The sequence below is a fragment of the Conger conger genome, chromosome 13 (genome assembly GCF_963514075.1).
Source record: "Conger conger chromosome 13, fConCon1.1, whole genome shotgun sequence".
NCBI classification, from domain to species: Eukaryota; Metazoa; Chordata; class Actinopteri; order Anguilliformes; family Congridae; genus Conger; species Conger conger.
The window spans coordinates 41771915-41783477 of NC_083772.1; the positions used below are offsets into that span (position 1 = coordinate 41771915).

Sequence of the window (11563 nt, forward strand, 5' to 3'; positions counted from 1 at the left end):
CGGTGAAGAGCGCCCTGTAGACCCTGAGGTCACAGTCTCAGTCTGCAGAATGAAGCCTGCACAGGCAAGAAGGTGTAAAATCAAGATGCTGCACGCAAGAGAACAGCTAAAATTCAGCAAAAAAGGGGCACCACTTGAGGAGTGGTCACTGCTGACGCGACTTCATCACCGGCTCTCTGGTGGAGAGTGGATTTTAGGGTCTACAGAGCTATGGTGGAGAGTGGATTTTAGGGTCTACAGAGCTATGGTGGAGAGTGGACTTTAGGGTCTACAGAGCTATGGTGGAGAGTGAACTTTAGGGTCTACAGAGCTATGGTGGAGAGTGGACTTTAGGGTCTACAGAGCTATGGTGGAGAGTGGACTTTAGGGTCTACAGAGCTATGGTGGAGAGTGAACTTTAGGGTCTACAGAGCTATGGTGGAGAGTGGACTTTAGGGTCTACAGAGCTATGGTGGAGAGTGGACTTTAGGGTCTACAGAGCTATGGTGGAGAGTGGACTTTAGGCTCCACAGAGCTATGGTGGAGAGTGGACTTTAGGCTCCACAGAGCTATGGTGGAGAGTGGACTTTAGGGTCTACAGAGCTATGGCAGAGAGTGGACTAAAGGGTCCACAGAGCTCTGGTGGACAGTGGACTTTAGGGTCTACAGAGCTATGGTGGAGAGTGGACTTTAGGGTCCACACAGCTCTGGTGAAGAGTGGACTTTAGGGTCTACAGAGCTCTGGCGGAGAGTGGACTTCAGGGTCTACAGAGCTATGGTAGAGAGTGAACTTCAGGGTCTACAGAGCTCTGGTGGAGAGTGAACTTTAGGGTCTACAGAGCTATGGTGGAGAGTGAACTTTAGGGTCTACAGAGCTATGGTGGAGAGTGGACTTTAGGGTCTACAGAGCTATGGTGGAGAGTGAACTTTAGGGTCTACAGAGCTCTGGTGGAGAGTGGACTTTAGGGTCTACAGAGCTCTGGTGGAGAGTGGACTTCAGGGTCTACAGAGCTATGGTGGAGAGTGGACTTTAGGGTCTACAGAGCTCTGGTGGAGAGTGGACTTCAGGGTCTACAGAGCTCTGGTGGAGAGTGGACTTTAGGGTCCACAGAGCTCTGGTGGAGAGCGGACTGCACAGTGGATGGGCTGGATTTCCCTAAAGAGGAGGGATTTTTACTCAGTGGACTTTCACAATATTCTCCTTTTTGTGACAGGAACATCCCCTTACTACACTGATGAACCGGAATTGTAATCCAGTGGGACTATCTTCACACAAGTGATCCTGTGCTGTATGCATATATATAATTATATATCAACGGCAAAAACACAGTATGCTATAGGGTCTGCTGGATTTGGACGTTATTCAATTGATCAATTGCTATTCCAGTGAAAAACTATTGACATTCCCACGATGAAGAGTGTTCAACAAATGTGCAATTTTTTGGAACATACTTAAAATGAAACTAAGAAACATTTTTTCCAATGAGCCATCAGGGGATGTTACCACTAAGTTATCTGTGACTTTCACAAAAATGATGTTTGCGGAAAGCTTGTGCCATTCAGTGACCTCAAAACCAAATGAAAGTATAACCAGACTGATCCCCAGAATTACGGAGAAGCTTTGTGACAGCTGGGGAAAAAGAAACAAGGAGGCTCACTTCTCTTTGAAGATCTCCTTCTCGTGCTCGCTCCAGACGTTCATGAACTGCCGGGCTTTGTACACCTTCATGGGGTCGCTCATGAGCCCGTTCATGTTGATGAACCGCACCCTCCGCTGCTCCGAGTCGAACAGCATGGGAGGGATGACTGACAGCTGCCGCATCTGCCTCTCGCTGTTCTGATGGGAGGGAAGGACGAAACAAGCTAGCGCACCCGTTTTTCACCCGGTTTTCTTTTTTGTGTGACTTTTTTTTTTTCTCAAGTAGAAAATATTAGCCTGTTTTAAGTTTGCTTGACAAGCAAATTTTCTCACCCCCTTGGCAAATCTTGAAATGAGTCAAACTTTCTCACCTCATTGCCAGTTTTTTGTCTGATTTAGCAAAGAAAAGTCAATAGAAATAAGATTTTTAGGCTATATGTAACACTAAGACTGACTTATTTCGTATTATTATCTTACTTTTGAACTCCTTCAATAACAACATTTAGACACATGTGGGCAGCTGCATGTATGCCTGTGGCCTTACCTCTTGCTCCGACAGCCCGTCGATGATTTCGGAAATCTCGTGCTCGCTCCTGGCGATGGTGGCCGAGAGGCCGGTGCCTCGCTGACCGACCCTGGAACAAGGCGACAACGCGAGCTCAGTGCTCAGGTGTTTCCCGGAGGACTTCCCAGACTGACACACGCGAATCACAGTTCACTAGGCTTAGGTTAACACTCCCCCCCGCCCCTCAAACACACAACCCTGGCTGCAAAAACGAGCACCGCCGATCTCCATAGAAACGCTATTGAATTAGCCAATGAGACAAGCTCGCCCTCTTCATCTGCGCCGCTCTCTCTGAGCGAACTCGTCCGTTCTGCCGGTGACTTAATGTTCGAGCCGACTCCAGCCGCCCTTTCGAAGTCAACTTGGCAGGGGCGACGGCACACTGGTTCCCCGCCCCTCAGCGCTCCGGTTCCCCGCCCCTCAGCGCTCCGGTTCCCCGCCCCTCAGCGCTCCGGTTCCGCGCCCCTCAGCGCTCCGGTTCCCCGCCCCTCAGCGCTCTGGTTCCGCTTTGTCACGGCACTGACATCGTGACGCCGCGGCGACCAGGCGCCCGCACAGGAAGAGCACAGGGTTCTGCCTCTCGCCCCACCTCACAGACACGTCACCCACCCGCCGCTGAGCGATCGACAGCAACACGCTCTCAAAGCACGCCAACCAGCAGGCCCAGAACTGAGGTACGAGACCAAACCCAAAACCATGAGATATGCTGATTGGACGGCCGTGGCCTTGAATCACCTCTGTATGGTGAAAAAAAAAAAAAAAAGTTACGGTACTTTCTTTTATGAATAAAACTCTCCACACCATCTTATAATTACTATTTATTTGATTGAGGCAAGTATATTTTCACGGTTGACTTTTAATTGAGGTTTTTCCCAATGCATGAAAGAGTTCAATAGAAGGAACCACCAAAATATTTTTCTGGCTTGAATTCTGTCAGTGGAACAAATTTGAAAATCTTGCAAATTAGCGAAAGGAAAATTTTGCACAAATATCAGGAAGCATTTCTTTACACAGAGATGTCAGTTACACAAAAGAGCATGCCAGGTCATGTTAGTGAGGCAGTCTAACTTCGGCCAGTGCAGGCATAATGCAGTGCTCCATACTTTGCAATTGCAATAAGCTTGGATGGGCTGAATGGGCAGTTATCTTCTATAATGTGCTGCCTTACCATTTTTAAATGTACTTGCCTTTATTACTTGCCTTTTTTAAAGGTACAATAGGTAAGATTTTTGTGTTAATGTTACAAATCCCTTCATATCATTGAAAAAGGCTCACTGACATGTTGACTCACCCTCTGCCTGTGTTTATAGTCCTTAAATTCGGGTTTCAAAATATGCAGGTGACGGGCCGGCACTCTGTACCAAAACATCTATAGCTGTACAATAATTCAAGCTCATTGGTTGAAAAATTGGTTCTAATTGCCAGAGCCAATGGCGTTTCAACTTTAGCGTTTTCAAAGAGAAGGGGTGGGATAAACAATGCGTATTTGTTGCTGAAATTCCTCTCTTGACCGTTAGAAGTCCGAAATACCTTTAATGTTACACCTATTTGAAGCTGCTGGTGTCGCGAACATCAAGGTGTAGGATCCTCCAGAGGCTTGCAGTTATGCATTAACCTTCTCTTCAGCCACCTAACCAATGCTCACAAGCAGAAACGGCTGCAGTGGGCCCAGAAATACATGAAGACTAATTTTCAAACTGTTGTTGTTCACTGATGAGTGCCGTGCAACCCTGGATGGTCCAGATGGATGGAGTAGTGGATGGTTGGTGGACGGCCACCATGTCCCAACAAGGCTGCGACGTCAGCAAGGAGGTGGCGGAGTCATGTTTTGGGCCGGAATCATGGGGAGAGAGCTGGTCGGCCCCTTCAGGGTCCCTGAAGGTGTGAAAATGAGCTCTGAAAAGTATGTGGAGTTTCTGACTGACCACTTTCTTCCATGGTACAAAAAGAAGAACCGTGCTTTCCATAACAAAATCATCTTCATGCATGACAATGCACCATCTCATGCTGCAAGGAATACCTCCGCATCATTGGCTGCTATGGGCATAAAAGGAGAGAAACTCATGGTGTGGCCCCCATCCTCCCCTGACCTCAACCCTATTGAGAACCTTTGGAGCATCCTCAAGCAAAAGATCTATGAGGGTGGGAGGCAGTTCACATCCAAACAGCAGCTCTGGGAGGCTACTCTGACATCCTGCAAATAAATTCAAGCAGAAACTCTCCAAAAACTCACAAGTTCAATGGATGCAATGAAATAAGGGGTCCTATGTTAAAATGTAACTTGACCTGTTAAGATGTTTTTGATTGAAATAGCTTTTGATTTCAGTAAATATGACCTCCTAATGCTGCAAATTCAACAAATGGCCATTTTCAGTTCTTTACAACCTATAAAATGTTTTGAAACTCTGTTGTGCTTAATAATTTGGAACAGTGCATTTTAAGTTTTTTATTTTTGAAAAAAATACTGTTATCATTGGGAGGTTTGTTCAATAACATTCAAATTATACCCTAACAGTTGATGACTTATGCTGACTGTCATTTGCATCGACTATTTAGGAAAATCAGAGAAAAATATAATTTGCATAATAACTTGGAACACAGTGTAGAGTGATGAGGCCAAAGGAGCCGCCGGACGGCCCAGTCTCTGCTGGGATTTTCTTTGGGATAAATGTTGCATTATTAAACGGTGGAAGGAAGTAAACCAATCATGTTTTTCTCCATTTTGGAGCCTTCTGGTCCTTTCCCTCAAAACCTGGAACTCAAAGTTGTAAAATGGAAAACAGATTGATGTGGTGCAACGGGAGAAAAAGTGGAGCGACTGGAACAAAGATTTCCTAAAAATCGGCCGCCGTCGGTTTCTTCAAACCGAACGTTAATGACGATATTCAGACTTTCGCTTTAATCTCAACGCGCTGATTCATCGGCCGACTCTGGCGGGTCCACTCCGGCTCCGGCGCTGATTAAGGAGACCGTTGCCATGGCGGCGCGGCAACACGCCCCGAGACGGAGCCCACCTCTGAGAGGCCGTGGCACGAACCGCAAATTCCACTTCCCTCTCTACCGCCCCGCGGCGTGCGCAGAACGTTCCGGAAACCCCCCGAGAGCCCGCACCTCCCCCCGCACCTCCCCCCTCCCCCCTCACCTCTGGAAGCGCTCCTGCTGCTCACGCTGCTTGCGGATCTCGGGGAACTGGCGCTCGTAGTACTCCCTGGTGCGGCTCTCCTTGGCCTTGCGCCGCGGGTTGTTCTCCATGCGCTCCACCTGCTTCTCCCAGGCCTCCATCAGCTGGTCGTAGCGCTGGCAGATCTTCTGCTCCTGAGCACAGGGGACCAAAACAGCCTTACCCAGAGACACTGAAGGACCAAAACAGCCTTACCCAGAGAGACTGAAGGACCAAAACAGCCTTACCCAGAGACACTGAAGGACCAAAACAGCCTTACCCAGAGACAATGAAGGACCAAAACAGCCTTACCCAGAGACAATGAAGGACCAAAACAGCCTTACCCAGAGACAATGAAGGACCAAAACAGCCTTACCCAGAGACAATGAAGGACCAAAACAGCCTTACCCAGAGACACTGAAGGACCAAAACAGCTTTACCCAGAGACACTGAAGGACCAAAACAGCCTTACCCAGAGACAATGAAGGACCAAAACAGCCTTACCCAGAGACACTGAAGGACCAAAACAGCTTTACCCAGAGACAATGAAGGACCAAAACAGCCTTACCCAGAGACAATGAAGGACCAAAACAGCCTTACCCAGAGACAGTGAAGGACCAAAACAGCCTTACCCAGAGACACTGAAGGGCCAATACAGCCTTACCCAGAGACAATGAAGGACCAAAACAGCCTTACCCAGAGACAATGAAGGACCAAAACAGCCTTACCCAGAGACAATGAAGGACCAAAACAGCCTTACCCAGAGACACTGAAGGACCAAAACAGCTTTACCCAGAGACAATGAAGGACCAAAACAGCCTTACCCAGAGACAATGAAGGACCAAAACAGCCTTACCCAGAGACAGTGAAGGACCAAAACAGCCTTACCCAGAGACACTGAAGGGCCAATACAGCCTTACCCAGAGACAATGACGGACCAAAACAGCCTTACCCAGAGAGACTGAAGGACCAAGACAGCCTTACCCAGAGAGACTAACCCAGCAGGCACGGGGATGCTTCACCCTGCACCACACCTTACAGCAGCCAGGCTATTCAGAGTCCAACTGCCACAGGACCTCACAGTATTCAAAATGTGGACCAAATGTAACAATCACACGACTGCTTTTACTGGTTAACCGTAAAGAATCGACCCGTCTAACCAAAAGCACGGCTGAGACAAAAGCGCAAAAAGACCAATGGCTCGTTTTCATAACCGTTTTCTTTTCCATGGACTCCAGCACATAGTGAAGAGAGCAAGCTATTCATCTCATGAAGTATACATAACTCAGCTGATTAACCAGCTTTAATCCCTTTAATATAAAAGAGGAGCTTATATAAGGATCATCTGTAACTGTACTTACTCAGCTTGGTACACTGTTGTACAGCACTCAAGCTAAAACATTTGCTCACTTCAGTTCAGTAAACAGTTTGACTTTTTCTCCAAAAACCTTTTTTAGAACTAAAATCGAATCTGTTCCCATCTAATCCTTTTTGCACAAGGTTTTGCACAGCAGTTGAAGGAGACCTACAGATACTTTTCCCAGGCCCGTGGCCATTTAGCCAGCGAGCTAGCGGCCAGAGACTGCGAGCACAGACGTATCGGACTACCTGCCAGGAAACTCGGGTCAGAGAGTCAGACAAGGCCTCGACCCCGAATGCTCCTCACAGCAGGGTTATCGAATGTCAGCTTCACCAGGGCCTGCGCTGCTCCACTGCTCTGCCCACGCACACAGATTCTAAATTTAACCCCATTTACACAGTCAGGAGAAATTCTGTACAAAATGGACATCGGCGATTCCCCTAATACTGTGTTTTTGGAGGGGGAAAATTTTAAAAACTAAATAATTATATTATATATATATATATATATATATATACACAATCACAGCCAATCAGAACTGCAGTCTCACAGCTGTCTTTAACAGCTTGGTAGATAAAGAAAAACGATCTCTATAAGTTCTCTATATCACTGCCAAAAGGCCTCCATGTGTCTTTCTCAGGGTCACATTTGGTTTCTCCATTTCCAAAAATGTCTGGCCTGTAACAAACTATGACTGAAGAACCAAATTCCTGCAGTAAAAGCTACATCTCGTAGCCTCAATCCCGTATAAATATCTAGGAAAAGCACTAAAATGAATTCATCCAATGAAAAATTCAAATGATACTTGTGTGATGCTTTTACAGAATAAAACAACCTGTCCACGCCAGCACATCCCATGCCAAAATCAAAATATTATACTCACCCTCTGTTTGCGAGCATGATTCCTCCTCTTGAAGAAAAGAATAAGCTTCTTTCTCATCACCTGGTTACTGAAATAAATTTTTTAATTAAAAAAAAAAGTGAAATAATACAATGTGTTTCATGCAATATTCCAACTAGGAAATGGAGACACTTGTCATCTTGCTTTTGGCCACCAATGGCTTTGGCCTATAATGTTATACTTCACATATTTTCCAGGATAACTGTTTTCCAGAACATACCTGAAAATCTGCATTTGAGGTTGTAACCATGGTTAAGCATATCTGGATTTGTTTGTGTTATTGACATATAAAGCCAACTTTATAGCTTTTAAATTCTAAAACCATGAGACAGCTAGATGAGAAGACTGGAGCTGACACACAATGGACAGATGACTACATATCCCAGAAGCTATTAAACTCTAGATCCATGCAGACTGGAGCTGGCATAGACACACACTGGACATAGGACTACATATCCCAGAAGCTATTAAACTCTAGATCCATGCAGACTGGAGCTGGCATAGACACACACTGAACATAGGACTACATATCCCAGAAGCTATTAAACTCTAGATCCATGCAGACTGGAGCTGGCATAGACACACACTGGACATAGGACTACATATCCCAGAAGCTATTAAACTCTAGATCCATGCAGACTGGAGCTGGCATAGACACACACTGGACATAGGACTACATATCCCAGAAGCTACAAAAATCTAGATCCATGCGGACTGGAGCTGGCATAGACACACACTGGACATAAGACTACATATCCCAGAAGCTATTAAGCTCTAGATCCATGTGAATTAGACACACACTGGACATAGGACTACATATCCCAGAAGCTATTAAACTCTAGATCCATGCGGACTGGAGCTGGCACAGACACACACTGGACATAGGACTACATATCCCAGAAGCAATTAAACTCTAGGTCCACGCGGACTAGACACACATTGGGCATTGGACTACATATCCCAGAAGCTATTAAAACTCTAGATCCATGCGGACTAGACACACACTTGACATAGGACTACATATCCCAGAAGCTATTAAACTCTAGATCCATGCGGACTGGAGCTGGCATAGACACACACTGGACATAGGACTACATATCCCAGAAGCAATTAAACTCTAGATCCATGCGGACTAGACACACACTGAACATAGGACTACATATCCCAGAAGCTATTAAGTTCTAAATCCATAGGTTGACTGGGACAGGCAGTGCATGTTCATTTCATCAGACCGTTAAGACAATGGTGTAAATGAACGACATGACACAAGCGTAAAACCGGGAAATGGGCAGGCTCGAGCAGCAAGCATCCAGAAAACTCTGGACGGAGCGCATCGCTCAAGGTCAGGAATAATACTCACATCTTAATGTTGTCGTGATAAACCTTTGTATCCGACGGCTGATTATAAAGTGGCTGTACGGGAGGACAGAGACATTAAGTTCAGTAAGTGTAGTTGGCATAGAAACAAATGCAAGAACACCCCCCCCCCACCCCCCACCCCCAGGGCTCACGACTCACCAGCTCAACCTTTGGCCCGAGTCCTTCCAGAACACAGTGCGCTTGCTCAGCTTTTTTCTGCAAATAAAGAGGCAAAGAAAACCAATGAGGCTCTTCAAAAGAAATCTGATTTGCCACAACGCTAAATGTGATGTTTCAAAAAGAGGTAATGATAGACTGTGAATATCATATTCATGACGCAGCTGCGTTTTAATCACAGCCTTTTACGGTACATATGCTCGGCAATGGGACACATTTCTTATTTTTTCCGATACCATTTCTGGCACAAAAATTTTCAGGAGACACAAATGTCTCCCAGTGCAGCTCCCAGTGCAGGGGGGCGGGGGGCGGGGGGGGGGGGTGTTTAGCCCTGCACGGCGCCGTCTACCTGCCAAGTGAAGCCCGACAGATTTGGGTCAGGTGACGAAAGACTGCAGGTGTGGATAAAACCAGATGAGAGCCAACGGCAGCCGAACGCACATTCACACCCAAACAACACTTACGCTAATGCCTGGCAGCTTAACCCAGGCCGCATATTACCATAGGTAGCAGCAGTGGTCCTAGAGGTTGTAGTACTCATAGTCGTCCTCACATTAGTTTATGGATCCTAAATTAGGACATTTCTAAGCCAGAGAACACTCCAGAACACAGTAAAATGTTCAGTGTAAAAATCAACTGTTATAGAGTACATAGTGCTGACCGGAGACAGCAGAGTTCACTTAACTTTACACCGCAAAATTTCCAGTGTCTGTCAGATAAGAACCAGGACAGGTAACAAACACAGGGCATGACAGACAGACAAGCACAGCACATCTACAAGAAAAGAACACGCTTCTTTCGCATCACCTGGTCACTGCAACACATTTTATTTATTGTTTAAATAAATACAGTGGATCCGGTACAATAGCCGGGTCTGCTATGCTTCGTTTCGCTTGTTGTCGTGCACCAGAAACAGTCGGCTTTCAGTCGCAGCACTAACTGGCTTCTGATGAGCCCTGGACTGACTCACACTGCTGTCCATTAGGAGCACTGACTCACACTGCTGTACATTAGGAGCACTGACTCACACTGCTGTCCATTAGGAGCACTGACTCACACTGCTGTACATTAGGAGCACTGACTCACACTGCTGTCCATTAGGAGCACTGACTCACACTGCTGTACATTAGGAGCACTGACTCACACTGCTGTACATTAGGAGCACTGACTCACACTGCTGTACATTAGGAGCACTGACTCACACTGCTGTACATTAGGAGCACTGACTCACACTGCTGTACATTAGGAGCACTGACTCACACTGCTGTACATTAGGAGCACTGACTCACACTGCTGTACATTAGGAGCACTGACTCACACTGCTGTACATTAGGAGCACTGACTCACACTGCTGTACATTAGGAGCACTGACTCACACTGCTGTACATTAGGAGCACTGACTCACACTGCTGTACATTAGGAGCACTGACTCACACTGCTGTACATTAGGAGCACTGACTCACACTGCTGTACATTAGGAGCACTGACTCACACTGCTGTACATCAGGAGCACTGACTCACACTGCTGTACATTAGGAGCACTGACTCACACTGCTGTACATTAGGAGCACTGACTCACACTGCTGTACATTAGGAGCACTGACTCACACTGCTGTACATTAGGAGCACTGACTCACACTGCTGTACATTAGGAGCACTGACTCACACTGCTGTACATCAGGAGCACTGACTCACACTGCTGTCCATTAGGAGCACTGACTCACACTGCTGTACATCAGGAGCACTGACTCACACTGCTGTCCATTAGGAGCACTGACTCACACTGCTGTACATCAGGAGCACTGACTCACACTGCTGTACATTAGGAGCACTGACTCACACTGCTGTACATTAGGAGCACTGACTCACACTGCTGTACATTAGGAGCACTGACTCACACTGCTGTACATCAGGAGCACTGACTCACACTGCTGTCCATTAGGAGCACTGACTCACACTGCTGTACATCAGGAGCACTGACTCACACTGCTGTACATTAGGAGCACTGACTCACACTGCTGTACATCAGGAGCACTGACTCACACTGCTGTACATTAGGAGCACTGACTCACACTGCTGTACATTAGGAGCACTGACTCACACTGCTGTACATTAGGAGCACTGACTCACACAGCTGTACATCAGGAGCACTGACTCACACTGCTGTACATCAGGAGCACTGACTCACACTGCTGTACATTAGGAGCACTGACTCACACTGCTGTACATTAGGAGCACTGACTCACACTGCTGTACATTAGGAGCACTGACTCACACTGCTGTACATTAGGAGCACTGACTCATTGCTGTCCATTAGGAGCACTGACTCACACTGCTGTACATCAGGAGCACTGACTCACACTGCTGTCCATTAGGAGCACTGACTCACACTGCTGTACATTAGGAGCACCGTTTCAGTCCTT

The 11563-nt window shown here is 46.7% G+C and overlaps 1 protein-coding gene across 4 annotated transcripts in view; it reads right to left on the reverse strand.

The window, feature by feature from the left end:
- The window catches only part of LOC133107727 (nuclear receptor corepressor 1-like), an 82771-nt gene that overhangs the window by 57893 nt on the left and 13315 nt on the right, over positions 1–11563 (reverse strand). For all 4 annotated transcript variants that reach the window (XM_061216856.1, XM_061216854.1, XM_061216857.1 and 1 more), the window contains exons 7-12: positions 9123–9179; positions 8965–9017; positions 7587–7653; positions 5326–5498; positions 2163–2253; positions 1638–1816 (exon numbers count right to left, since the gene is read on the reverse strand). In XM_061216856.1, the coding sequence (XP_061072840.1) occupies positions 1638–1816; positions 2163–2253; positions 5326–5498; positions 7587–7653; positions 8965–9017; positions 9123–9179 (620 nt within the window). The remainder of the gene's footprint in view (positions 1–1637; positions 1817–2162; positions 2254–5325; positions 5499–7586; positions 7654–8964; positions 9018–9122; positions 9180–11563) is intronic.